Genomic DNA, 27,798 nt, shown 5'->3' with positions numbered 1-27,798 from the left:
ACTATACAACAGAACCTCCCAATTTCTTGCCAGGGAGTGAGTTACAGTATATAGATACTGATCTCCTTGGCCCTCCAGGTGGAAGGGCCCAGTTACTCCTACAGGAGCAGCCTCTTTGGTTTACCCTATTTGGGGCCTTGCAGGCTTGATCATTTCCTAGGCGTGCCATGGAGGGAAAGGATGTGCAGAAGGCCCAGTGCATTCACAAAAAACATTCCACTTGCTGGGCCAGCTGCCAGGCCCCTTCTACTCAAAATTTTATGTTGCTTTTTCAAAACTTCGACTCCTCCCCCGATTCAAAACCATTTTTTTTTTAAGATTTTTTTATTTATTTATTCGACAGAAACAGCCAGCGAGAGAGGGAACACAAGCAGGAGGAGTGGGAGAGGAAGAAGCAGGCTCATAGCGGGGGAGCCTGATGTGGGGCTCGATCCCATAATGCCGGGATCACGCCCTCAGCGGAAGGCAGACGCTTAACCGCTGTGCCACCCAGGCGCCCCCAAAACCATTTTTAAGGTATACTGAATGCCACAGTTTAAAGGGTTGAAGAGAGAGAAGTTCCCTACTCATGATGTGCTTCCTGTCAAGGTGCCCTAGGCCCACACCTTATAAGGCAAGCGCCCAGGAGACACTGCTGTGGTTTGAACCACAACCAGCACACTTGACATTTCTATTAGAATAATGGGGCCCGATTGCCACGGGCAGGAAGTCTTATCTTCCCAGCTGCCAACACTTGTGCCAAACCCTTCATCTCCAAAGAAGTGGACGGGAAAATGGAGGAGCAAGATTTTACAAGCCAGTTTGTGGGCGGCTACCAAGAAAGAACAGAAACAGTGGATGAGGTGACCGGGAGCCCTCTTCTTCCTATCACCCCCACCCTGAATCATCACGCCGCACTTGTGACGTCGCAGACGCCTGGCCTCGGCGGGCGTGGGATGCCCTCGCCCGCCCCGGGAGCCTCGAGGCGTCGCCGCGTTTCCACGCCACGGTCCCTGGGGAGCCGAGGGGGCGGCAGCCCCGCGGATGCTGAGGTCTGCGAGCCGGGGCCCAGCCCGGCGGCGAGCGCGACGGCCGGCTTCGCCCTCCCCTGCGGCGACCTCCGCCGTGCTCCCGGCCCCTCGCCGTCGCGCCGAGCCCGCGGCCGGACGCCTGCAGCCCCTCGGCTAGCCTCCGCGCCGGCCACCTCCGCCGCCGCCGCATTTTCCTCCTCCTCCTCCCCCGCCTCTTCCGTTTCTGGAGGGAAAGGCTGCAGCCTCCTTCGCTCCCCATCCCCGGCTTAGGTAATACGTTTTCCTTCTTACGTGCCCCTCGCGTCCCGCCACTGCTTCCCTACTCCTCGGATCTGGGTCCCCGGGCTGGGCGACCGGCACGCGCCCCATCGCGCCCGCGGAAGGTAGGTGAGTAGATGGGGGCCGGGAGGCTCCGGGCTTCTCCGCCCGGCCTGTGACGACCTCTGCCCGCGGCAGCCGGGCTGCCACCCGCCCCGGCCCGCCCCGCAAAGGGGCCGCAGCCAGCCCGGCGGAGGAGCTCGCGAATCCCGCGGCTCCCTCGGCCCGGCGGAAACGAGCGGAAAGAAATAGAGGGTGGGAAGGAAGGTTAGCGAACAACTTGGTTTTGTTTTGTTTTGTTTTTTAAATCGATCATCATTAGCACTTCTAGGTCGAGGAACCTGACAGTTGTCGAGAGCAGTGGCCCAGGTTCAACAGGTAGATGGCGTAGCTGTCAAGCGCCCCTGGGTTTTGCTTTGGGGGATGCTTCTAAGAGTGTCCATAGCTGCTGGCTGCCGCTAGTGACCTACTAGATGAGTGTAAAATAGACATGATGGGACTATATTTAGAAAAGTCTTTACTTCCTTGCTTTTAATTCTCTGCATTTTGAAAGGCGGTTTTGTGAGATATGCATTCATAGTTGGTGTGGCCGGAATAGTAGGTGGGAAAAATTTAATGGGGGTTTGGCTGAGTCATGTACACTGTTGGACACAAAGAACATGAAAAAACAATCCCTAGATTATTTAGTCCTTCCATGAAGACTACATATAAACAAGGTGTATATTTTGAAGATTTCCAGTTCTAAAGCTGATTTTAAGGCGTTATAAGTAAAAGTTAGCTCCCTGTGTAAATGGAATTCACTTCAAAGAACAGTGGGTTAAGGCTATGTGGACAGACCACTTAAGTGGATCCCACACGTTGAATAAAACATTTTTTGGCCCTTTTCCTGTGATTCCTAACTTTGACACCAAACAAGTTGATAAGGATCAGCCCTGCTCAGCCCTATAATAGTCTAATGATGAAAATAATCCACTGAACTACTATTGACTGATGAATTAGCTAAGCGACCTCATTTTTTAACTTTAAAAATAGGGAATATAAAGAAAAAAAATAAAGGCAATGGAAGAGTTCATTTTTCAACACATATCTGTCTGAATTATTTAGAAGCTACTTTATTTTTAAGCTTTTGTGGCTTTTTAGACTAATCTTGCAGTTAGTTCTTGGTCATAAAAAGGATTACATAAGATGCATAAAGTTACACTTTTTGCATAGAATAAGCTACCATTTCTATTCATGCTTTTGGACTAAACCACCACGTGCTTGGAGACTGTAGCCTGGACTTGCCATTTGATGTGAAATATCTCATTACAAATTTAAATTATAATTATGCTTGTTGTAGTCCTAAAAAAAAAAAACAAAACAAAACCGAAACTCTGTCTTATTGGACATAGAAGTACTGTGAAATGAAAGTTATAAAGTTATTCATTATGTATGTATTTTTCTTTTATTTCTGTCTCTGATAATAATTAGGAAATGTCTTATTCTACTTCATCTTGTAGATAAATTGTGTAAAAAATGATGCTATATAAAGTGATTAATAAAAATAAGTGTTTTCCTCATTTATTAAAGGTGAGGATGGTATATCTGAGAACTTTTTCTGGATGTGTGTCCTTCATAAATGTCCTCGTTAAAATATTTTGAATCTTGTAATGAAGCTAATAAAACTCTGTACATGGATGTTTTTGTTTGGCTTAGAGTTTAGAAACAAAAGCAGAGTTGAAGCATTTTTCTTCCCATCTCTGTGGTTAGCGTAGTGTTTCCCAAATTTGCCTGATTTAAAAATTACGTCTGGTGGTGGATACATGGGGAAGGGAGTAACAAAAGTGGTTTAAAAAGATTCCCAGGTTGCAACTTGGGACTTCCTGAATCAAAATCTCTATGGTTAGGAGATGATACTTCAAATAGGTCAAAATGATACAATTAAAAAAAAAAAAAGGCAAGGTTGGGAAACACAGGTGGGAAATACTGCTGCTGGAATGAATAGCTGACATAACCTCTTCTCATTCCTGTACATAAAATGTTCTTAAATGGAAGCTATGGTTTTACCCATTTAGGAAATCTGAAACTTTTATATCCTTTTGTAGTCAAGCCTCCTGGTTACTGAACCTAGCAAACATTTTTGCATGTTTAGTCTCTTTTATGTGGTATGCAATGTTAGTTCAAGTCCTCTAATGTTATAGGAACCTTTTATTAATGGGCTTTTAATGCAGATTCCTGTGACTAGTGAACTACAGCAAAAAAACGTGCTTGATTGTTTCTCTTTCATATAACAACTTATTTTCTACCCCTTTTGTGCCCTTATCTAGAGAAGACAACCAAGCAAATTTTAATAACTTATTTATAGCTTTTATTAAAATGACTTAACCCCATGCAAAAAAAAAAAAAAAAAAAAAAAAGCTTTACTTGGGCATAAAATATGGTCAATTATATATAAAAACAAATTAGCAAAATAAAGTATTAAACATCTATAAAAGAATTTAAGATGAATGACCACAATGGAAAGGGTCAGAGTTTTCTTTCCTTTTCTTCTCTCCCCATTCCTTTTATTTCTCTTGTTTTCTTTTCTTTTGAGGGGTGAAGAGGGTTGTTTGCTGGCTTGTTTTTACTTTTAATCAACTAAATATTTAAAATCTCCTAACTTAATTATCCAAGTTTAAATTAATGTAAATATTTGCTAATTTTATCAATAGATACTTGTCCTTTTCTTTATACAGAGCAATGATGTAGGTTTCCCACAATGCTAATGAGAGTTATAATTAATAGCAAAAGAGTTAAATTCAAATGACCAAAGGAAACTGGTCTTTTAATATTGCTTAAGGAGAACCTAATTTAGTTACAGTGATGTCATAATTTTTCATTATCAGTTGCTTTTTAAATAGGATCTGATCTTCCAAATTCTAGAACACTTCTCAGTTTTTTTCTGGGAGTTTGTAAGAATCATATATAATCACATATAATCCCAGTTTGATCTGGGAATAACAGGTCTGTTTTAAAAATATGGCTGATGGTTGGGGCATCTGGGTGGCTCAGAGGTTGAGCATCTGCCTTGGGCTCAGGTCATGATCTCCAGGTCCTGGGATGGAGTCCCATGGCTGGCTCCCAGCTCAGTGGGGAGCCTGCTTCTCCCTCCCCCTCTCTCCCTGCATGTGCACGCGCTCTCTCTCTCTCTCTCAAAGGAGTAAATAAAATATTTTTTAAAATATGGCTGATGGTAAGCATCATTAATAGCAAAGAAAGGTGGCGATAGAAATGAAGAATCAGATCGAGAAGATAAATATTACCCAGCTTAGACAGTTATCCTTGGTGCAGGACTAGCACAAATGCAAGAGAATTTAGTAGATTTATATATTGGCTCTAACAAAACATTTATGTCTTTTTTCTATTTTGAACTTTTCAGGTAAAAAGGACTATATTCTTTTATTTGTGTTTCTTTAAAGGCAAATGTTACATTCAATATATTGGGTATTGATTTATTCAGCACTAGTAAATATCTGTTAAAAATCAACTTTTGCCTCTACAAAGTGGAAGTAGAATGACAAGAGGTATCCTGCTAAACCCAGTCTGCAAAAAATGATACATAACGTGATTTACGACCTTTGCTTTCCTGCTATAATATTCAGAGAATGTATTTTGGTCATGTTATTTTATCATTACAGTAAAAAAATAATAGCCATCTTCCAAAAAATCTGTAAAGAACTCCTTTGAATCACATTTTTACCTGTTATAACCTGAAAATTTGCATAATGCGTAATCCCTTATGGATGAAGTTGGGTGGAAGATAATCCTTTTAAACATGTTTATCTCCAATGGAATGAAAACCAATCAATTAACTAACACAACTCCCACTGTGTGTCATGAGGAGATGGGAAAAAAATGTGTATCCTGCTCTTAAGGAATTTATAGTCTGTTAGAGAATAATGATGGCCAGGCTGGCTTGGGTGAGGGCCTTTGGCCCTCTTAATGTTCATTAGCCACTCCGCCCACACCCAAACTACTGCATATGAACATATAATCCAAGTATTAAAAACCAGTGTGATTCCTGTAAAAAATCAACTTCAAAACAATAGCCTAGTGCCCTTCTTTCAAACTAATTTTTCATGCCCCTCCCCCAACCTCATTTTTCCATATAATCAACAAATATTTAATATGCCCTCATTAGATAGATGATAAATATCAACAGTTTTTAAAATGTGCATTTTGGGGGCGCCTGGGTGGCTCAGTCGGTTAAGCATTTGCCTTTAGCAACCGTCGTGATCCCAGGGTCCTGGGTTTGAGCCCAGTGTCAGGCTCCCTGCTCAGTGGGGAGTCTGCTTCTTCCTCTCCCTCTGCCGTTCCCCCCACCCCAGCTCATGCTGTCTCTGCTCTCTCTTGCACGCACACACACTCTCTCTCAAATAATTAAAAATAAAATAAAATGTGCCTTTTTGAAACTATAATTTTATTTTTTACTTTTTAAAAATTGTAGTAAAATATATATAACATAAAATTTACTGTCTTAGCCATTTTCAAGTGTGTAATTCACCGGCATTAAGTACTCCCTTTGCTATGCAACCGTCACCACCATCCATCTCCAGAACTTTTTCCTCATCTCAAACTGATGCTCTGGACCCATTAAACAATAACTCCCCACTCTCCTCTTCCTCCAGCCTCATTAACCACCATTCTACTTTCTGTCTCTACAAATTTGACTACTCTGGGTGCCTCACATAAGTGGAATCATAACAATATTTGTTCTTTTGAGTCTGGCTTATTTCACTTAGCATAATGTTTCCAAGGTTCATCACATTATAGAATGTACCAGAATTCCATTCCTTTTCAAGGCTGGATAATAGTCCCCAACTTTTGTTTGGAAAATAAGTATAAAAAACAGGTAAGTTTTGAACTAGAACAGATCCTAGAAATCATCTCCTTCAAGCTCTGTGTCCCTCCTTTCCTTTCCTTTTTTATGTTTACAAAAATAAGGAACACAAATCCCTTGTTGAGGGACTTGGAACACCTGGTTGATTCAAGGCAAAGCAGAGCCCAAGAACCAGCTCTCTTATGGCCTAAACAAAAGCTTCCTATCCTACCAGGAGTCCCAGGCAGACAATAAAAGGCAAGTGTTAAATGAGTTGGTGCCAAAAGTAAGTGTTGCAGGTGTTCAGAAAAAAAGATAAAATGATTGAAAAATGTTACCTTTGAAAGGAAACATTGAAACAGATTTGAAGAGTAGTAAGACTAGATTCTGATTAACAATTATCACAACTAAAAATTATATCCTACTGGAAAAGATTCTTTCTACAAGTCCTACATCTCTTGTCTTTTCTTTCTGCCTTGAATTATACATTACATTTGTATTCTTAAAAATATGTATTCTTTCCTACAGTTAAGATAGTTACACTGAATCTGCTTCTATTTTTCATATTCTGTGGGATTTTGGACTATATTTGTGACACCATGGTTGTTCCAATCACCTCCTTGACAATATATATAAAAGTTTAAACATATAGCTGAAACGCAGCAAAAAGAAAACTATCTAAATGAATGGAGTTTCTATTTAGTGAAAATGTTCCTAACTCTGGAGAAGAGGCTAAAAAAGGGTCATTATCAAAGTTAAAGGTATTTTTACATAGTTTTCAAATGAATTCTGGGAAATCTTTGAATGGATACTTTAAGCAAGTGTCATGCTAATGTGGAATACTAATTAGGTAGGTCAACGCATTTTTTTTCTTGCCTGCATTTAATTTTTGTTACAAAGAAGGCAATGTAAGTTGACCCTTTAGCCGACCAGGCCCATCATTCTTGGTTGCAGTAGCTATAAAATTCCCTGTTCTGCTTCTGAGTAACCAGACACAGAGCTGACTGGTGCACCTCACGTTTCCTGAAATTGTCAGATAAAAATCAGCAGAGCGATGTTCCCTGTCCTCAATCTAGATCTCCTGAATCAATATATCCAGGGGGAAAGTCTAAATATCTGTATTCTTTTTTTTTTTTAAAGATTTTATTTATTTATTTGGCAGAGAAACAGCCAGCGAGAGAGGGAACACAGCAGGGGAGTGGGAGTGGAAGAAGCAGGCTCCCAGCGGAGGAGCCCGATGTGGGACTCGATCCCGGAACGCCGGGATCACGCCCTGAGCTGAAGGCAGACACTTAACGACTGCGCTACCCAGGCGCCCTAAATATCTGTATTCTTAACAAGTGTCGCAAGTAGTTCTTGATCTTACTAATTTGGAAAACACTGCTTCAGCACGAGATCCCATTTATAAGCTACCAGAACATTGGAGACAGGACATTTTTGTGGTCTATGCTTTAAGCAGCATCCGTGAGCAAAAACATGGATTACTGTGGTCTGCCAGCAGCCTTGATAGAGCTGCGGTGAGGCAGATTGATCAGCTTAGAAGTAGCATGTGTGCCAATGCAATCGAAGGTTAGGAAGGAGGGAGGGAGAAATGTGAAGATTAAATAGATAGATTTACATACCCCATATTTAATGTCTTTTCCAACGAAACCGAATTAAACTTACTATTTTGGTCTTTTAATCAACTAAATTAATCTTAGTAAGATAGGTCACCTCTAGATGACAAAGCATAACCTCAGATTCTGATTTGGCACAAAATGTGGCTCAGTTGCTAGTCATCCAGATACAACTTTGGTTCACTTTTGTAAAGGAGTACAGAATACACGTAGACTTTCACATAAATCAATATGGGCCCACATACCTAACAGCACCTGGGTGATGCTGATAAAGTCCAAGTACAATAAACAATATCGCGAGGATGAATTCCGTGTTTACAAAGCTAAGAGGAAGTTCATTGGCTGACATTTGTTGAACACCTCTCAAGTATATGCTAAGAGTTATAGGAAACCGCACGCACCTTTAAATCTCCTGGCAGACAGAGCACAGATAAGCAAACCAAGGTACAAGTGCTGGTGAGATGGGATAGAGATTTGGCCTGCCTCTCTGCTCCCATGGCCCAGGTGCACGAGATGAAGGGAAGTCAGGAATGGTTCCTGGAGGAGCCAACTGTTGCATGGACTGTCCTCTTTCTCTCTCCACACACACATACTTTTAAAAATACTTCTTATCGAATTAGAAATACAGAAAAGTATACAGGTTCTAAGGGCACAGCTTGATGAATTTACACAAAGTCAACCTACTCATGCAGCCATCACTCAGATCCAGAATTAGCAATGCCTAAAAGCCCCCTTCATATCCTCCGTCAATAACTCCTCCCGCTTTTCCAAGGGGAACCACCATTGTGACCTCTAACACCATAAGTTAGTTTTGCCTATTTTCAAACTTCAAATAAATTCGGTTGCACAGTGTACGTATTCTGTGGCTGACTTCTTTCCCTCAGCTGTTTGTTTCTGTGAGGCGCGTCTGTGTTGCTGCCTATGGTAGTAACTCGTTCATTCTCACGGCTGATGTGACGATGTTATCTTATGTGAACAGGCCACAGGTTAGTCCAGCTTCTTATTGATGATTGCATTATTTCTAGTGTTATGTCATTCCAAATTATGCTACTCATAAATATTCTTGTGCATGTCTTTGAAGACATACATGCATGAATTTCTGTTGGGTATATGTCTACGAGGAAAACGGTTATGCTTCTATTCAACAACTTCCAAATAACTTCCAACATTGGCTTTACCAATTTCATCCACACCCCAGTGTAGGAGTCTCATTGCTCCACATCCTCACCAAACCTTGGGATTTTTAGTCTTTACATTTGAGCTATTCCATTGGATATGCAGTGGTATCCTGTTGTGATCTGAAGTTGCATTGTCCTGATAACTGATGAGGTGGAATATTTTTCCGTATGTTTCTTGGCCACTTGAATATCCTCTTTTATGAAGTTATCTGTTCAAGTTTCTTGCCCATGAACTGATGATGAGAAGGTAAGTTAAACGTCAGGCATAGAAGGCAGGTGGACGGGCATCATCAACCAGAGAAGAAGCATTTCCAAGTTAAGAATCTGCCCAGAGCAAAGGAGTAAATGGACAGATAGTGGGAAATCAGTTATTAAATACTAAACTTAGAACCTATGAAGTGCTAACAGCAATATCACACAGATCGAAGTAAAATAACACCAAAAGAGTACGGGTGGTCCCAAACTGTACTACATAATGGATTCTGAGAGATGGGTGACAGTTGCATACCTGAAGGTTGAGCATGGCTTATCCCCTGGAAAGGGAAGTTAGTTTCCAGCGAGCTAAAAGGTAGTATTTAAATACCTAGTAATGCTTATGATACAGTTCCCCTCTGGCAGCGGTAACAGCTGGGCAGATGAAAGATCCACAGTGCTATCAGGAGAGGCTATTTTTAGCATGTTGCATGTTAGCCCTCGCTGGTGGCTCCAGCTGAGCCGGTGGAGACCCCCGACATCCTTTGCGTGGGCCCACTTCTGTTCCCTAGCCCATCTGCCAGGGCGGCCACCACTCGTAACGCTACTACCTAAAGCAGCGCTGAGTAGGGAGCAGGAAATGGAGGGGGAGTCTGTTTCCCCTACAACAGCAGTGTGTGCCGAGTGGAGCCTTGGCCAGCCCCTCGGCATGTGCCCACCTAGGGAGACTCCTTGACAGAGGCCGCCACAAACACCTTCTTGTAAACACCCGGGTATCTCCTGGAAGTCTGGCCTTCTCCCCCAATGGCAATGACTGTCAGGCAGGGCCACCACACACTCGCTTCAAACTGTCCAGCGTCAGAGGACGAGTGAAAAACTGAATTCAGGATATGAATGGTGGGGGTGGGGTGGAGTCACTGTCCACTGGGCAAAAATGTAGGCTGTGTACAAGTCGTGGATTATCTGCAGGAAGAAACAAATGTCAACGGAAATGCTTTGACCTACTTGCTTATTCATGAGAGAGCAGTTCTGTTTTGTTGAGGGCCCTTATCCATGTGGTCACACTTCTGTCACTGTGAACAGCGAAAGGGCATGGCCAGCTTCTGGTACAGCCGGGCTCTTCACACAAGAGTGGACACACTTGGCCCTCGAATCCCCACAAAATATCCTGACAAAACGTCCTCCCTGACAGCATTTTGATCCTGCCAAGCCGCCCATAGATGGCCCACCATGACGCCAGAGTAGTCGTGCAGCCTCTAGGAGCCAGGTTTCCAGCCAGACGCCCAGAAACCGAAGCAATCAGATCTGGCCTGCATAAAGGAACCTTATTCTGGGTCATTCAAAGAATCACAAGTAGTTCCCAGCCTTTGGGATTTAATGGACTAGTAAATTTTCAGAAAAGATTTCGGTGACCCATATAAAGTTGCCAGCCTCTTATTTTCTCAAGTAAGAACACGTGACTGTGGTTTCTGTGAAGTTGTATTTAAAAGCCATAGCTGTCATTTGTTATCCACTATATGCAAAGCTCTGGGCTGGGTACTTTTCCAGAAATATTTCATTTGATCTTCACAATGTTCTGGCAACTTAAGTATTATATCCATATTACAGATGAGGAGAGAGGCTCAGATCGGGTAAAGTAAATTACCTGATGCCACACAGCTAGTTAATGGCCAAGCAAGGAAAGCCTGCGTCTTTCCCACTATACTATTTATCACATCTGAAATATGTGTGTATTATTCAAATGTGATTTTTTTTTTTTTTAGATTTTATTTATTTACTTGAGAGAGAGCACAAGCTGGGCAGAGAGGGAGAGGGAGAAGCAGACTCTCCACTACGCAAGAAGCCTAATGTGGGGCTCGATCCCAGGACCCCGAGATCATGACCTGAGCTGAAGGCAGACATGTAACTGACTGAACCACCCAGGTGCCCCTCAAATGTGATTTTTAAAACACTGGTGTTTTGATGAAAGACAGAATGGTTAGGAATCAAAATTGAGTTTTATCTGTATAGAGAGATTTGGGCTTCCATGAAAAGTCTTAAGAGCATTTACTCCCCACTTTAATTTATCCAACATTTCTCCAACTGGAGATGAAAAATCCCACAAAAGCTAAAGAGACTATTTCTTTTTTTTTTTCTATGTATCAATCTTTAATTCATCGTTATGATCTACATACATGGTTAACAATATGTAGTAATGACACATCATCTTGTGTTCTGTTTTTCAGTTAATATTCAAAGTTACTTTCTAGTTGAACCCAATCATCGTAATTATTGCTGTATGAAAAATAAGACCTGACCAACATAATGGATTTTTTAGCGACAACTTTGCTTCATACGCAGTTCTACATACTAGTCCATTAAGAAAAAAACTCATTGTTTATTGTCATAAAATTCTGCATTTAGAATTCCCAGATGATGTCACAATCCTACATATGTTTCTTACATTTTCATAATAGGCCATTAGGCAAAAATATAAATCAATGTCTAAACTGTGTGATTAGACATTCTCGATAGATGTTTTTCCTAGTCAGGGATTTCTGATGCAAACTCTAACCTCTCATCTGATTTTAGCAATGGCATATATACAGTGTGAGAAATTGCATGTTGACTAAGGAATTAAAAATCACTGAAGACTTCCATTCATTCACTATTCTACAGAGTGAGAAACTTCACATGCCTATGATAGTTTTTCTACTAGTAAAGGTTTTTTTCCATGCATATTACAATGAATAAGCTCCCCCAGCATCAATTTTTCTGTTATTCTCCTAGAGTGACCTCCTTCTGTAAAGATTTTCCTGTGTAATTCCCATTCCAGGGAGATTAGATTATCATTCATACTGAATTTTCTTGTGCACCCTACAATCGGAGATCAGCTAATGTCTAAAGAGACTATTTCTATCTGACATTGTGATATACTTACATAAACATACATTTGGTCTGATGGTGAGGAATATAACTTTTTTAAACCTGTTCCAATCAGGGACGCATCGGTGGCTCAGTGGGTTAAGCATCTGCCTTCAGCTCAGGTCATGATCCCAGGGTTCTGGGATTGAGTCCCGAATCTGGCTCCCTGCTCAGCGGGGAGCCTGCTTCTCCCTCTACCTGCCACTCCCACTGCTTGCTCTCTCTCTGAAAAATAAATAAAATCTTTAAAATAAAAACCTGTTCTGATCAAATATGCCTTGAAATAGGTTGTCACAAAGGCTTATGAGAGGTTATTTCAGTGTTCACTACCTCATTAATGATTTGGCTATTAAAGTGAATGGCTCCTAGTAGGAAAGATTGACTCACAGAATTAAATTTATTCACCATATAAATGGGGAGGAGAACCCTACTCCTTTTTTACTATTTGGCCAGAAAGCAAAAAACAAAGGAGTAGATTTTGTTGACATTTGCTAAGATTATCAAGGTCTTTCTTTCAGGAGAAGTGTTAGGGGATAAGGAGTAGTCCCCCAAATTCATATGTTGAAGCCCTAATCCCTAGTACCTCAGAATGTGACTGTATTTGAGACAGGGCCTTCAAAGAGGTGATTAAGGTTAATGAGGTCATATAGGTGAGCCCTAGTCCAATCTGACTGGCCTCTCTATAGAAAGAGGGAGAGAGGGGCACCTGGGTGGCTCAGTCAGTTAAGTATCCGCCTTCAGCTCAGGTCATGATCCCAGGGTCCTGGGATGGAGCCCCAAGTCAGGCTCTCTGCTGGGTGGGGAGCCTGCTTTTCTCTCTCCCACTCCCCCTGCTTGTGCTCTTTTTCTCTCCCTCTGTCAAATAAATAAATAAAATCTTTTAAAAAATAAAAAATAATTAAATTTTTTAAAAAAGAGGGAGAGACACCAGGGATTCTCATGCACGGAGGAAAGGCTGTATGAGGACATAGCAAGGAGGTGGCCATCTGCACGGCACAGAGAGAGAGGCTTCCGAAGAAGCCAAACCTGCTGACACTTTGCTCTTGGAACTTCAGAACTGTGAGAAAACAAATGTCTGTTGTTTAAGCCACCCGGTCCGTGGTGTTCTGTTATGGCGGCCCTAGCGCACTAATATTAGAGGAGTCAGATATTTGGCCTGAGCTAAGCCCTTCCCACTGATGCCAAGGCAGCCAGCTAAGAGAGACATCAGTAGAAATGATGGATGGGATTTTATTATCTAGCAAAGATGGTTTACATTGAGAGTTAGCGGGGAAAAAATATTTTTTTAGAAAGGAAGTCAAGTGTCAGATAGTGATTTTAATGGTCAAACTAGTGACTGCTATCAGCAGGTCTGTTTCTGTATTTTTGCTATATAATGTACCTTATAATAATATGCTTGTGATTATTTACCCAATAATTATTCCTCCCCTGAGTTAACAGCTATGAATTTATGGAAGAATTCTCTTGGCTAGAGTGCTGGCTAACGGTGAGGACATCTGCCAGTCTCCTGAATCTTGTCCCGGCCACTTCCTAGCTGTGTGATTTGGGGCAAATTACTTAAACATCACATCTTGGTTTCTTCACCTGTAAAATAGAGAGGATAGTACTTTCCTCATCAGTTGTGTGTAAATTACATGACTCATACATAGAAAGGGCTTAGAAGGATCCCTGGCATACAGTAAGCACTGAACTCATTAGCTACTATTTTCACTAGGGCCTCTCTCTGCACAGGGATAAGGGGTAGCAGAGCCATTGCGGCTACATGGTTCCACTGAGCTCTCTGCCAGCACGTGCAGCCCCGTGGACTCGCCAGCATGGCGTTCAAGAGGAACGAGCGGGCCTGAAGAACAGTAGCTATTAAATCTCAGTGTTCAGCATCATCTAGGAGGCTGACAAAAATACGGATTCCTGGGCCCTGTCCCGAGAGACTCTGATTCACCAAGTTGGGGTACAGTCCAGGAATCTGTCTCTTTAGTGGGCACCTTGGTTAGTTCTGATACAGGTGGTTCTCAGATCCACTATGAAGAAATACTAATCGAGAAGAATTTCTTCTATATTCAAAGCTATTAAATTATGGTAAATGTCATAACTTACTAATCACGACTCTATAATACATTTCATTTAAAGTATTTGAAATGTTTAAATAAAACTATCTGAGGTAAAAAATGAGCATGTAAACTTGCTTTTAAAAATCCTCTGAAAGTGGGGCCCCTGGGTGGCTCAGTCGGTTAAGTATCTGACTCTTGATTTTTGGCTCAGGTCATGATCTCAGGGTCGTGAGATCAAGCCCTATGTTGGGCTCTGCACTCAGCATGGAGTCTGCTTGAGATTCTCTCTCATCCTCTCCACTCCCAGGCGCACTCTCTTTCTCTCTCTTTTTAAAATAAATAAAATATTTTTAAAAAATCATCTGAAAAATACTTTCTGCATGTGTTGGTAAGAGTTATGGATAAACCTGAAGAAATTTAGTATGGAATGCAGACCTCAGTTTCTCAACAGACTATTGGAGTTATGCTAGTTGAGTCATTCCTGGTGAGGATGAATTGTCCAGCGCCCGCCTCAGGGTTATGGCCTTAATGAACTGAGGTGAGGACAGGTGGGGAGAGATCTACGAAAGCAGCTTACGGAGAAGCAGGGAGAATGGTGGTTCGGTTCTTCTGGAAGCAATGGTTCATTTGGTGAGAAAGTAGCAGGTTAGTTGTGCGAATTAATCAGAAAGTTTTGCATGTAGATAATGATAGCTGTGAGAGATACTTTTAGGGAGCCAGGACCCTGAAGAAAGGCAAAGAGTGCTAGGCTCTCTAGGATGGCTGGAGAAAGTTTAGTCCCAAGTTGAAACTGGTTGTTCAACCTGGAGCTTGACAAAAATATCATAGTGTTTCCCAGGATCAGAATAAAGAGTGATTAAGGTTGGACTCTAGGATAACTTTGGAACTGAAAAACCTGATTAATGTGTTATGATGAATTCCTAAAATCTGTACACCTGTTAACTGCAGGACTGAAGTTTGCAGGTGATGCTTCCTTCCTACTGGTCAAGTTGCTGTGCCCGAGTTGTGGGATGATGGTCATTATTGAGGAAATAGAGTAAAGTTCACAGGGGAGAAACTCGAGATCCCTGGGGCAGCTACGCAGAAACTTACCAGTGCTAAGCTGATGAGCTTTCTGTGTGAGTGAAGGGGGAGTGCTGCTTCCTGGAGTTTGTAGCCTCTGTGAGTAGCTCACCTGAGGGTTCCGAGAGCATCATGGGGCAAGTTTCTTGGTTATGCAACAGTGCAATGCTATAATGTTTCTTTAAAAAAAAATTTTTTTTTTTTGGTTTTAGTAAAGTTGAGGAAAATAGACAATACTGATATTGTTTATCTAGAAAGCTTTCAAGTTAGAGCCCTTAAAATCTTCATGCTGCTTTTCAGATAAGCTATTTGGATACTATTTGTTCACCAGATTATTTTCTCTTCACTTATAATCACTTAGAACATTTACTGAGATACCAAAATTATCTAAGTTATTGAATTTATACTTTTGGGGCGTGTGTATTCCAAGATCTGTATGTATCCATGTGTGTATACATTTTATGCATATTACTTTTAATGTTTGTAACTTCTAATTTACAGCATACAGGTGCCATTATTTCTTTTTGCTACTGTAAATAATATTAATCCTTCTTTTGCAGAAATATCTTAACCCAACTCTTTTTTTTTTTAACACGAATTAAGGCAAAATGGAATTACTGGTTAAAAGTAGTGACATGTCTAGGGATCTTGATACATTTTTCAGACACCTTCTAGAAGCCCACTTGTTTGCATGCCTTAGAGCAGAGTATCAGCACGTGCTTCGACGTGCCTGCAGGAATGAATGCTAACTCACAACAGCCTTGTCCACCTAATAGTAAAGGAGGATGTCTTGTTTTTATTCACTTTCCTTTTCTTGCTGTTGAGGTTGGATATATTTTCTTATGGTGGTTGACCCATAATCTTAAGAAAATAGCATTTTGGGGGCAACCTGAAGACAAAGCAGCTGTGACCATTCACAATTAACTCCGTTGCCGCTGGCATCGTTGTATCACTCCTCAGCCTCCAAGAGCCCATTAAGGGCATTTTTTTTTAAGACGGAGGGTGTTGATTATGAGACTAGAGAGCGTGGGCTTGTGTGTAAGACTGACTCAGAGCCCTGCCGTTTAGGCTTGTGTAACCCTGAAGAAGTTACCCAATCTCTCTCGGCTTCGGTTTCCTTGACTGTAAAACAAGGCTGACAGCCCTCACCGTAATTCTAACGATGACATCGCACGTTAAGCCTTTTGAAGCTTTCAGACAAATGTAGCTACTACTGAAAAATGAGAAATGTCTCTCTCCTAATTACCCAATAGCTCAAGGTATGACAGCATACCTCTGAGAAGCCAGAACTTGGAAGTCCCAGCAAGCTGCGCGTTTTACTTTATTCTTTAAACATGTGCAGCAGTGCAGATAGTGGGACCTTTTTTTTTTCATTAAAAAAAATGTGGCTGGAAGATAGGTTGGCTGCCAGCCCAAGAGTGGCCTCAGAGTCTTCCAGGACACAATGGTACTTGCTGATGTGGTGCTTAGTACTTTAGAAAGTTGGCCCCAAACTGATAGGATAAATCCTCTTCCACTTCGCCCATCTTCCCAGTATGGTGAAAGAAAGCATTACTTCAAGTGCCACGAAGCCGGTGTGATCATTCTAAGGTTATTCCAAGACTTGGGCTTTTCTTTTAACATGAAACAAAGACGTCTTATCTATCTGCCTGTCAGTTAGGGATTTCTGAGGTAGATTCCCAAAGACTTTCTTTCACTGAGAATTCAATTCTTTGCATAATGGATTTTTGAGACTAAACGTATCTTTTGAAGCATTTAAAAAAAATAAGTTTCAAATTTTAGGTGCTCTCTGGTCTTCCCCACGGACGGTGTGACTGACACACATGGGCTGTTCAGCCCTGCTGACCAGGTTGACCGCCAGATGGGTTGTTTAATAGTCCCAGATGCACCCTGACATCATTCCCTGAACCGCTTTCTCTTTCACATTCTTGTACTTTTCCAGCTGACGGCCCAGGGGGTGGGTGCCAATTCCACCAGCAGCTGCAACTGGAAAGCAAGGTTCAGAAATGTCAGATATCCTCCGGGAGCTGCTCCGTGTCTCTGAAAAAGCTGCCAACATCGCCCGGGCATGCAGGCAGCAGGAAGCCCTCTTCCAGCTGTTGATCGAAGAAAAGAAAGACGGAGAAAAGAACAAGAAGTTCGCAGTTGACTTCAAGACCCTGGCTGATGTACTGGTACAGGAAGTTATAAAACAGAACATGGAGAACAAGGTAAGAAAGGTCACAGCCAAGGTAATTGCAAAATATTTGCCTTGCGGTTTTTTTTCCAGTAGAAAAGCATGCCTTTTCCTTTTCCCTCCCCACCTCAGAATACTAGCATCTAGGATTCTAATAAACAACTTGGGTTTCCCCCCTTGTTTTGACTGCAAAATTACTAAAATGTTCATTGCAGGAAAAATTAAAAATACAGGAAAGCAAATACAGAAAAAAAATCACAGTTCTGACAGCTGAGGAGAAACATTTGGTTATGGAGCTTTTATTTATTAATGAGTTTCTTTTAAATAAGTAATACACGTTCTCCAGAAAAATAAGCAAAAATAAGAATCCTTAATCCTACCCCGAGAGAGAACCACAGTGATGTTTTACTAAATAGTGTAGGGACATTTTCCTTCTATGTGTATTTGTGAACATAGCACATTGAATTTGTTTCAGTAGAAATGAGAGCATACTGTTTTATTGACTTCTTTTTTTAACTTGACATATCATGTCCCACCTTTTGATGTCATCTTTTATCTAATGGTTTCCTCAGTTATGGGCTGGTGCAGTCCTGAAGACTGAAAATCCCCATTTATTCTAATAGAAGATCATTGTTTCTAACTAACAATGATTGTGATTCTAGGTATCTTAAGCTGGCTGGGAAAAGAAACTATTCATAAGTAGTAATAACAAATAATAACACCAGCAGATACTTATGAGTCCTTACTGTGTCAGGCACTTCTAAAGGCTTTAAATGTATTCAATTTAACAGTTATGATTTTATGAGGTAAGAACTATTATTTCAATGTAACGGGTGAGAAAAGGGAAGCACAGAGAGGTTAAGTAACTTGCCGAAGGTTACCCAGCAAGTGAATGGCAGGGCTGGCTCTTGAACACAGGCTGACTCCCTCCAGAGTTTACGCTCTTTGCAATACTATGTTGCCTTTATGTGATAATCTAATAATTATACATTTTTTTAAGATTTGGGAGGATAGAACTTTACGACAGAAAGCACTACAAAATATTGGAATAGTTCCTATTGAAATTCTCAAAATATTGGGAATCATATGGAATCATTTAAGTGAATTCTTGACCATGGGCAGAAAGGGAAAAAATGGCCCCTTGAAATCTCTACACACTATACTTTTTCATGCTCTGTAATATCTGGCTCCAATAAATGAAGTAAATTTATTTTTGTTACTTATCAAGGTATTTGGGTATAAGGGATCATTGAGCAATTGAATTAGAAATGTATCTATTAGTTAATATTTGCCCCAAAGCAGTTCAGCACTTGTTCATTCATGAAGTATATGACAGGACTTATGAACAAAGAAATGATATGCACTTGTGGCTAGATAAGACGTCTTTGTTTCATGACCCATACATCCTGTAACCTCAGAAGCCGGTCTTTAAGCAGGCTTGGGAGACAGAGCTGCAGCCCTTGATGAATGGGCTCATTGCAGCCCCTGTTGACTTGCACTGTTCTTCCAAAGAGGGAAAAATAACAAGTGGTAATGGGCACTATTAAAATTATTGGCCATCTGCAAATTTCTGAGTTCAAATATTGGAAGCATTTCCTTGCTTTTGTTCCCTGAGAACATCACCCATATCATGATTCAGCATATAGTTGGAGAAAAGTTCTCTTTACTACAGAGGGGATCAGAAGCAAAATGTATCCAAAAGCTTCCTCGTCCTGCAGAGATGAGAGAAGATTCTTACTTAGCTCCATTTTTTTTTCATTCTATATTGCTGCATTAATTATCAGTCAATAAAATATTTCCCTGTTTTTGCTATATTGCCTTCCTTGCCTGAAGTCCAATGATACCCCCAATAGGTGCAGAAAACCCCTGAAAATGAAAGCAAACTAATGTTATCCTCTAAACTTAATTAGTAGTCGTCTCAGGTACTTGGGCAATGCTACTACTCACAGAAGCTACGAGGGTGCTGTTGAAGAGCGACAGTTAATACGTCTCCTTTGCAAATATTCTAGTTCTGTGGCCATTAGCTGGAAGGATGAAGTTTCTAAAGTATGGCAAACTCAACAGAACATAAGGAAAGCAGACTTCTACCATGATCTGGACTTCCTGGAGGGGCAGGGGAGCAGGAAACTGTTAGAAAACTAAGTACTGAACCAAACTGACTTGACTTTTTATACTCGGACTCATTTCTGGAATTGTAAATTTCTGAATTTCAGATCCAGTTGTGCTATTTAATTTGAAGCACAAAATAAAAATATGATCAGAATCGACCATGTATGTGGGATTTGGGGGGGGGTTGTTTTTGTTTTGTCTTTATTTTGTTTTTTGGTTTCTTTGTCATACTCTGAATCATTCAGTTTCCAGGCTTGGGGAAAAAGATTTTGGGAGAAGAATCGAATGAATTTACTAATGATTTGGGTGAGTATAATAATTTGAATGTATTTTTATAACTTAATTATCTTATGGTATTCTAATTTTCAACAACATCATGAAATAAATGTTTGGAAGCCTTTCCTGTAAATAACATATTTGAACGTTAAGCTTCATTCAGTACCTCAGAATATCATGCCATTTACATTACAGAGGTGTAGTATCTTCAAATTATTTAGCAAGCCCACATGTATTCTTTTAGCTTTAAATAAATCCATAGCACTTAATATATGACAATCTTTGGGGAAGGTGCATGGCCCTTCGGGAATCTAGCAGCAGTTGAGATGCTCTCAGGAAGATGCACATTACATGGACAATTTTAGGTCCAAGTTTTAAGCCCATTCATGGGCCTCCTGGGGGAGTCCACAGACCTTGCCTGAGAATCCAGAGAGGCCCCCTCTCTTGAGCAAAGAAAATGTGTTCACCTCATCAGTTTTCTGGTCTCAGAACCTCTGTAAAAGGAGTGGGATTAAAGAAAAGGGTCCTTTTAGTACCAAATTTTAAGTCTTTAATTAGTTTCCTGTGGGCCAGATTATCCACTGGTGTCCCTCCACATTTCCCACATGGTGGAGAGAAAATATCAAAATCTCTGATCCTTTACAGCAAAACAAATTACTTTAAGTTTGTCTGGGTGTTCTGTTTGTTTAATGGTAGAAGATTAAAATAGTGAACTTTATCATTGATCATGTGACCAGTAGTTAAACACCCAGAGGCACAGTTGCAAAGAAAAAAAACCTAATTTCTGGATTAACGCTGGAAGATTGTCTCCTTCATGGGCTGTATATTACGACGCAATTAGTTCTATGATGCTCAGAGAAATCTCATTTAAACTTAAGGATAAAAAACACCTGTGAATAACTGATAAGAAATCCTATGCTTGAAATCCTGTGTTTGGCTACCTCCAACACAGTTATTTTAATATTTCACTTATCTAGAATTATAGGGGCAAAAGACATTCCACATGCATATTCCTGAGAGCCGAAGGGGAGGATGAGGTTAGCACGCTGGGGGGCAGAGAAGTGCAGCATGGGATGGAGGAGGTAAGCGCAGGCAGGAGCAGGACGCGAAGTCTGCAGAAGGAGTCTGCATCTTCCTCTAAGTGTGATGGGGATTCGCTGGAGCATCTGAAGCACGGGGTGATGTGCGAGGAGTTGCTCCTTGCGTTGATCCCGTGACTTTTCCCGAGCCCGGTGTCGGGGCTTGGTTAAGTGGCAGTGATGAGCCTCATTATTCCCCAACTTCAACAGTTCAATTAAATTTGAATTTAACTTCACTAAATGCAACGGAATGTTTCTTGCTGCTTCCAAGCCATCACTGTAATAGAGTCACACTGTGCTTCCCAAACTTTAGTGATCACACGAATCACCCGGGGAGCTCTAGAGCTCAGCTGCGGGAGGGGGCCTGGAGTTCTGACTGTCAGCAGGCTCCCAGGTGATGACGCAGACGCTGCTCGCCCTTGAAATGGCCGGGGTAGCTGGGAGCGCTTGTCTGTGTCCCCCAGAAGCCCCCAAAGTGCCAGGTCTTGTTCTTTTGAAAAGTTCATATTCACCACTGCTCTCACTTTTTGTTGCTCTCAGTTTGCCTATTTTTGCCAGCCTCTTTCCTCCCTTTTGTTGGGAGCTGGCACCCAGGTTCACCAAGGGTCTAAGAAGCATGCCTGAAGTGATGGTGGAGCGCCTGCATTTGGTAACCTGGTGTCACTGGGAGAAGTAGCTTTGCTTACGTCCCCATTTCCAGTGGGGCTCCCAGAGGAGAGCTATTTCTGTGGATGTCATTTCAGGCCACACAGTTTGCCACATGTGACGATTAGTTATACTTCATCTTATCGTACTTTACTGAGCAGAAACACTTTTTAGTTAAAAGCAGTATCACAGAGGGAGATAGAAACACTTCTGTGTGCTGATAAAACCTCTCCTCTCTTCAATAACATGGGCAAACATTAACAGGTTGACCTATGTATATTAAGAGGCAAAAGGCAAAAAACATAAATATCATCAAGGACTCGGTTCAGGGGTTCCTAACTGGTTCACAAGCCCCCTTAGACTCGATACAGAATTGTGTGCATGTGCCCACGCGGACATTTTTCTGGGAAGACATTTCTTTGATACTTGGAATGCATCCCTCACTTATATTAGGTATATGCGTGACTCCTGGGCACTGTGACCTTGTGAAGCCACGTGGGTGATTCTGGCAGTCAGCCAGGTTAGGAGCCACGAGTATGAACATTCCGCCCTCACCTAATCTAAGTGCACAGCTTCTGCTCCCCCCACCCCTCTGTTGTTTTCCTCCCAGGGAACTCTTGGGATGTAATGGCTTTTAATGTCTTTATCCTAGGGGAGAAGATCACCCTGAGACTGTGTCCAACAGAGGAAGAAACAGTAGAGCTTCTGAGCAAAGTCCTTAGTGGTAACAAGTCGGCGTCTGGAGCCTTAGCCAAAGTAGTTCATCAGGATGTCACCTTTACTGACCCGACTCTGGATTCAGTAGAGATCAACATTCCACAGGACATTTTGGGAATTTGGGTGGATCCCATAGGTAAGTAGTGGAGAGTGTTTGCTTTTATTTGTTCTTGTTAGTAATCCCTTTGTGGGGGAAGGCTTGGAAAAATAAAAATTGAGCTTGTAGTTAAATTCTCCTAGAAGTCTTTCACATTTGAAAGTTGTAAAATGAATAATGGAGAGTGGAGGTCTGTGTGTGATGATGTGTTGTTATAGATACGTGCATATTTATAACATTTCCAGAACAGTTATGTAGTTCTGTGTGTCTGTGCGTGTATCAGTGTACACACACATACATATATGTAAGGCTGAATTAACTCTCTTTGAAAGACTTTAGGGGCCAGACTGGTAAAGATAACGGAGTAACGAAGCGATAGAGGCTATGACTAACTGAATGCACCTGCCGTTTGAAGAACAGTCAGCTCTAGCAGATTGTTGCCAATAGGAGTACGGTCCAGATTTTCAAGTTTTTAAAGAGAAACCAAAATCCAGGTTTTTAAGTGGTGCCTCCCAATTTTTAACCACTGACTAATTCCATTAAACAAGCAAATAGTCAAAACCACTGTGTAGATGAAGCAAAACACAGCTGAGTGGGACTCACAGTTTGTGAGCCTTTTGTAAATTTACCTAATATTTTTTTGCTCCTGACTGTGGTAGAACCCTAATCGAAGCTCCGTGTTAAGAGTGTAGGTCTGTTTCGGTGATGCTGTGAATACAGCGCCCTGGCTGTTGATTTGCAGCATCCCTCCTTTCTTTCGTTCCCACTTGCTGGCATATTCCACCCAACACGACGGGGACCATTCCCAGGCAGATGCCCCATCCTCCCGTCTTGCAAGCATACTAGTATAACATTACCAAATGCCTTCAATCATCAGGGAATTCTAGAACATTCAATCAGCGGTTTACATATGCAGACTAAGACTCTTTCCCACAATCTTTTATCACTTCATGGTCAATTAGCATTAGTTGAGGTTTCTGAGGGACAGGGATCTCCTATGTCTTGGTTCTATCCTGAGTTGATTCTGTTAGCCAGCTATGTGGCTCTTTCTGCCCCCCACACCCTTAACTGGGTGTTAACTCACCAGATGTTGGCAGTCAGCTGCTGGCGTGCATGTCTCTTAAAGAGAAACCTGGTTCCTCAGCTTGTTTTTCACAGGAGCACCATCAGTTTCTTCCTTTTGTGCCACCATCATGGTCTCTTTCCTTCTTCTACTTTGAGGTACCAAAAAAAAAAAAAAAGAAAGAAAAAGAAAAAGAAAAAAGAAAAAAGGAAAAAAAAAGGTAATTCCACCCCCAAGAGCTTTCTGGAAGGAGATTTTCCCATCCATCCATATGATACTTGCCCTTTGATTAGAATCAAATGTTATCCTGACAACTGGTTATCCAAACCAGTTATCCTGAGTCATTAGCTTTTAAATGCTTTTGACATGTGATGAATATTTGAGTGCTTATCGTATGCAAGGTGCCATGCTAGATGCCACAGGAGGTAGAGATGCGTCCTCCCCCCTCAAGAGTTCCCTTAGAGTTGGGGAAAATGGAACACAAGTGTTAAAAATGAAGTACGAGGGGTCAAATAACAATTCGATACAAGTGACACCCAAAGGTAAAACTTGATTGATTACTCTCTCAGTCTGTTCAGGCTGCTATAAAGAAATACCGTGGACTAGGTAGCTTAGAAACAACAGAAACTTTTTTCTCAAAGTTCTGAAGGCTGGCAAGTCCAAGATCAAGGCGCTGACATGGTAAGATGAGGGCCCTCTTTCTGTTTCGTAGCTAGCAGCTTCTCGCCGTGTCCCTGCATAGCACAAGGGACTAAGGATGTCTCTAGAGCCTCTTTTATAAGGCACTAATCACATTAATGAGGGCTTCACCCTCAAAGTCCTCACTAACTAATAGCATCCCCTTTGGGGGGTTAGAATTTGGGGAGGACACATTCACACCATAGCAGTTACCAAATTAGTAGAGGACAGAAATGATACAGGACAGAGTTTATAGATGTATCTGTCATTATCTTTTAAATAATCATTTCCTGAATCCAAACAAATTTGCTTCATCTTTTTCAGATTCCACTTATCAGTATATAAAAGGTTCTGCTGACATTAAGTCCAACCAAGGAATCTTCCCCAGTGGACTTCAGTGTGTCACCATTTTAATTGGTGTCTATGACCTACACACAGGGGTGCCCCTGATGGGAGTCATCAACCAACCTTTTGTATCACAAGACCTAAACACCCTCAGGTAAAGATGAACATCTCTGGTAGGCTGTGGTTTGGGGAGTTCGCCACCTCAGTTTTGCTCATTGTCTAGATGACCACTTGACATGACATTACCATGACCTGATACACTGAGGTATTCCTACTAAAGCCTCCAGGTTTGACTTAAAACTCTTTCTCTTGTCAGTCTCAGGTTAAATATAATTTTAGTAGGGGCTGGGTGCATGCTGACAGAAACTTTTAAAGAAAGTCTATCTTGGAGAAATCATAGTTTTGCATTTGGAATATGTTCCCTGTTTTCTAGAATCCATTCAAGACCAGATTGATAAAACAGTGGTAACACTGTCTTCCACTACATTTGAAACAAGGTCGATGCTATCATTATACAGCCAAGTCAAACATTCATGTAATTTTAGAAGAAATTCAAAACAAATACGAAAATTATCCAATGAAAAGACGAGTAGGTACAGCCTGGATTAGACCTTGACTATGGGGTACTCTCCCTATAAATACTGCCTCTCCCCTTCTCCCCCTTGCACAGACTCCGGCAGGGAGCATGGTGGTGGCCAGGCTGGCCGTTGCCTCTGCTCCATGGCCTGTACTTGGGTTGATTCCAGCACATGGTAGAGTCCAAGTGGAAGCAAGCAGCTTTTCTCCCGAGGTTTCAGTTTTGAAACAGGCCCTATCTTTCCATGTGTATATGACTACACATTTTTGTTGAACTTTGAGTTGCTTTTACGCAACTAAGATTTGTTCTTTAATGGACATAAAGTACGCCTCTGCAATTTTGACATTTTGTTTCTCTACCCTGCCTTCTTTCAAACTGAAAATGTGTCTCTGTTATCTTTAAAGGGTTAAGAAATTAAAAAGAACTAGGACTGGATGCAGACATAATCGTGGCCTAGAAATGATTGGCAAAGTAATTCGTGCTGCCAGTTGTGGGGTGAGGCTTCCTGGACTTACATGAGATCCCAGCGCTGACTGACACACTCAGTTATATTCTGTAGTTCAGTTGCCCCCTCTGTAAATAGCGTAATGACCCAACGTGATAGAATAAGTTAACCATGGAGAAATAAGTGCTACTGGTGGAGTTGTGACCACAAATAATGAGTCCATCTTTCTTGGTGTGAAAGCCAAAGTGGAGCTAGTGAATAAGAGAATGAAAAGGGGTCACCAAATAAAGAAAAACTGGTAAGGATGGTAAAAGATTTGCAGGTTGAAAAGAGAGTTGGTTTATCTGTTCATTTTTTCCCTATTTAACTTTAAACATGAAAAGTGGCAAATGAAATTCTGCTGTGTTCCTGGAGGCCAGAAATCCCAGAGATACTTTCCCATTGTCCTAGATCACATCTAAAACCCACAGCAGGGGCGCCTGGGTGGCTCCATTGACTAAGCATCGGTTGATGAAGCAACTGCCTTCAGCTAAGGTCTTGATCTCCAGCCCCTGGGATCGAGCCCCCTCCCCTTCAAGCCCTCCCCCCTGGGGGCTCCCTGCTCAGTGGGGAGTCTGCTTCTCCCTCGGTCTCTGCCGCCACCCCCCCCCCCCCCCCCCGCTGTCTCTTGCTCTCACACCCTCTCTCTCTCAAACACATAAAATTGAAAACAAAACAAAACCACAGCATTTCTAATCCACAGCAACATGGCAGCTGCAAGCCTGAGTTACTTTCACGAACGAGTGAGCTGCTTGCTCTCTATTTCTAGGCTGCAGGGTATCGAGACTCACTGCATTATCTATTTTCACACCCTTAGCTGGAAAACAACATGAGTAATAAAAACAAATGTGGTAGCCTACCTCGCCAAACTGAAAAGCTCTCTTCCGCAGGTGGAAAGGACAGTGCTACTGGGGCCTTTCTTACTTGGGGACCAACATCCATTCACTTCAGCTTCCCGCCTCTAAAAGAAAGAGCTGTGACACACGGAGCCGGAGCCGAGTGCCTGAAGACCGCAGTGCCGAGGCCGAATGCTCCCACCGGTTTTCAGCCGTCATTAGTACAAGTGAGAAGGACGCTATCAAAGCCGCTTTGTCACGTGTGTGTGGCGAGCGCATATTCCCAGCAGCTGGGGCTGGTTACAAGAGCCTTTGTGTCGTCCAAGGCCTTGCTGACATCTACATCTTTTCAGAGGACACCACGTTCAAGTGGGACTCTTGCGCTGCTCACGCCATACTCAGGGCCATGGGAGGGGGAATGATAGATTTAAGGCAATGCCTGCAAAGAAGTTCCGAAACGGGGCTTGACTTGCCGCAGCTGGTGTACCACGTGGAAAACGAAGGTGCCGTGGGCGTGGATCGGTGGGCCAACAAGGGAGGACTGATTGCATACAGATCAAGGAAGCAGCTGGAGACATTCCTGAGCCTCCTCATCCCAAACCTCGCACCTGTGGGTGCGCAGACATAGACCAACCCGTCCTCGGGGCCTCAAAACCCAACTGTGAAACAGTTTCCCACATCTCTTATCTTCTGGGGATAGCTTTGTCCTACTGATGGTCAGCATTCTCCTTCCTCTCCTGAGGAGCATTTTTCCATTATGTGTTCGTAAGAATGTTAATTTCAATAAATGAATGGTATTTGTGCAGCAGTTAAATGTGTGAAATTCTTCATAGTGGATATTGTGCTCTTACTGTTGCTTGAAACACTTCAATGAAATATCGAAGAGGAAAAATGTCTGCTCAGTTAGTAACACTCCTCTGAGCATCTAAGTCTTAAGTAAAATGTCACTGAAATATTAGGGAGAGCACAAAAAAACGCTGTGCTTGGGTTTTGTTTCCTGTCCTGAAGGGAAAATCTGCAGCTTTAGCCTTTGGCAGAACACTTAGAACTATGAATTTGATGCATAATTTAGCCAAGTTCATGTACTTTCAACAGTATTCTTATGTTTCGTTAAAGAATTAAAGCCTGGAGCACTGCATGTCCCCTCCTACTCTCTCTCACAGTCTGTCTTTCACATGGGCACTCTCTCTCTCTCACACACACTCTCTCTCTAATATTCCCTCATTCTCTAATATCCTCACAGACACACTCCGTTTCTATCAGTACGGCAGAAGGGGATAAAGACGCTTCTGCAATTCTTGCAATTTTTACACTTCAAAAACCAGGGGTAGAGCTAAATATAGACAGTCCTTGTGTCTACTAGAATCCCATATTGAATGTCCTCTGAGGGGAACGTGGACATCTTTTCCTATTCGCTTTAGCAGCCTTGGTAAGGACCCAGTGCCCCAGCTGGAGGGATCCGACTCTCCGCTCTGATTTCTTTCTGCCTTGCGCCCTCTGGGGGCCAAAGGATATTTCTACAGCAGCTTCTATTTTTCTATAATTACAAAC

General features: G+C 42.0%; 1 protein-coding gene and 1 long non-coding RNA gene across 11 annotated transcripts in view; one reads left to right on the top strand and one right to left on the bottom strand.

Moving 5' to 3' along the window:
* Positions 1–1,144: 1,144 nt before the first annotated feature.
* On the top strand, positions 1,145–27,055 carry INPP1 (inositol polyphosphate-1-phosphatase). 3 transcript variants are annotated; one of them, XM_040642795.1, is made up of 6 exons: positions 1,145–1,280; positions 17,108–17,375; positions 19,696–19,756; positions 22,103–22,303; positions 24,330–24,504; positions 26,302–27,055. In XM_040642795.1, exons 2-6 carry the CDS (start codon positions 17,172–17,174, stop codon positions 26,873–26,875), a joined length of 1,215 nt encoding a protein of 404 aa, XP_040498729.1. In that variant the 5' UTR covers positions 1,145–1,280; positions 17,108–17,171; the 3' UTR covers positions 26,876–27,055. The 3 variants fall into 3 exon arrangements, with proteins under 3 accessions (XP_040498729.1, XP_040498734.1, XP_040498738.1); XM_040642800.1 differs by having other exon boundaries at positions 1,248–1,393; XM_040642804.1 differs by having other exon boundaries at positions 1,280–1,397.
* LOC103659677 overlaps positions 22,311–27,798 on the bottom strand; it is a 35,515-nt gene continuing 30,027 nt past the window's right edge. For all 8 annotated transcript variants that reach the window (XR_005838096.1, XR_005838094.1, XR_005838093.1 and 5 more), the window contains one exon: positions 22,311–23,475. This is a non-coding gene — a long non-coding RNA (uncharacterized LOC103659677). The remainder of the gene's footprint in view (positions 23,476–27,798) is intronic.

Source organism: Ursus maritimus, unplaced genomic scaffold (assembly GCF_017311325.1).
Source record: "Ursus maritimus isolate PB19 unplaced genomic scaffold, ASM1731132v1 scaffold_1, whole genome shotgun sequence".
NCBI classification, from domain to species: Eukaryota; Metazoa; Chordata; class Mammalia; order Carnivora; family Ursidae; genus Ursus; species Ursus maritimus.
This window is presented reverse-complemented; position numbering and strand designations above follow the sequence as displayed.

Excerpts from the sequence above, each read along its gene's own strand:
- INPP1 (XM_040642795.1), top strand. The coding sequence starts at position 17,172 with ATGTCAGATATCCTCCGGGAGCTGCTCCGTGTCTCTGAAAAAGCTGCC. Across the intron at positions 17,376-19,695 it reads AACAGAACATGGAGAACAAG|TTTCCAGGCTTGGGGAAAAA; the intron begins GTAAGAAAGGTC and ends TGAATCATTCAG. Across the intron at positions 22,304-24,329 it reads AATTTGGGTGGATCCCATAG|ATTCCACTTATCAGTATATA; the intron begins GTAAGTAGTGGA and ends CATCTTTTTCAG.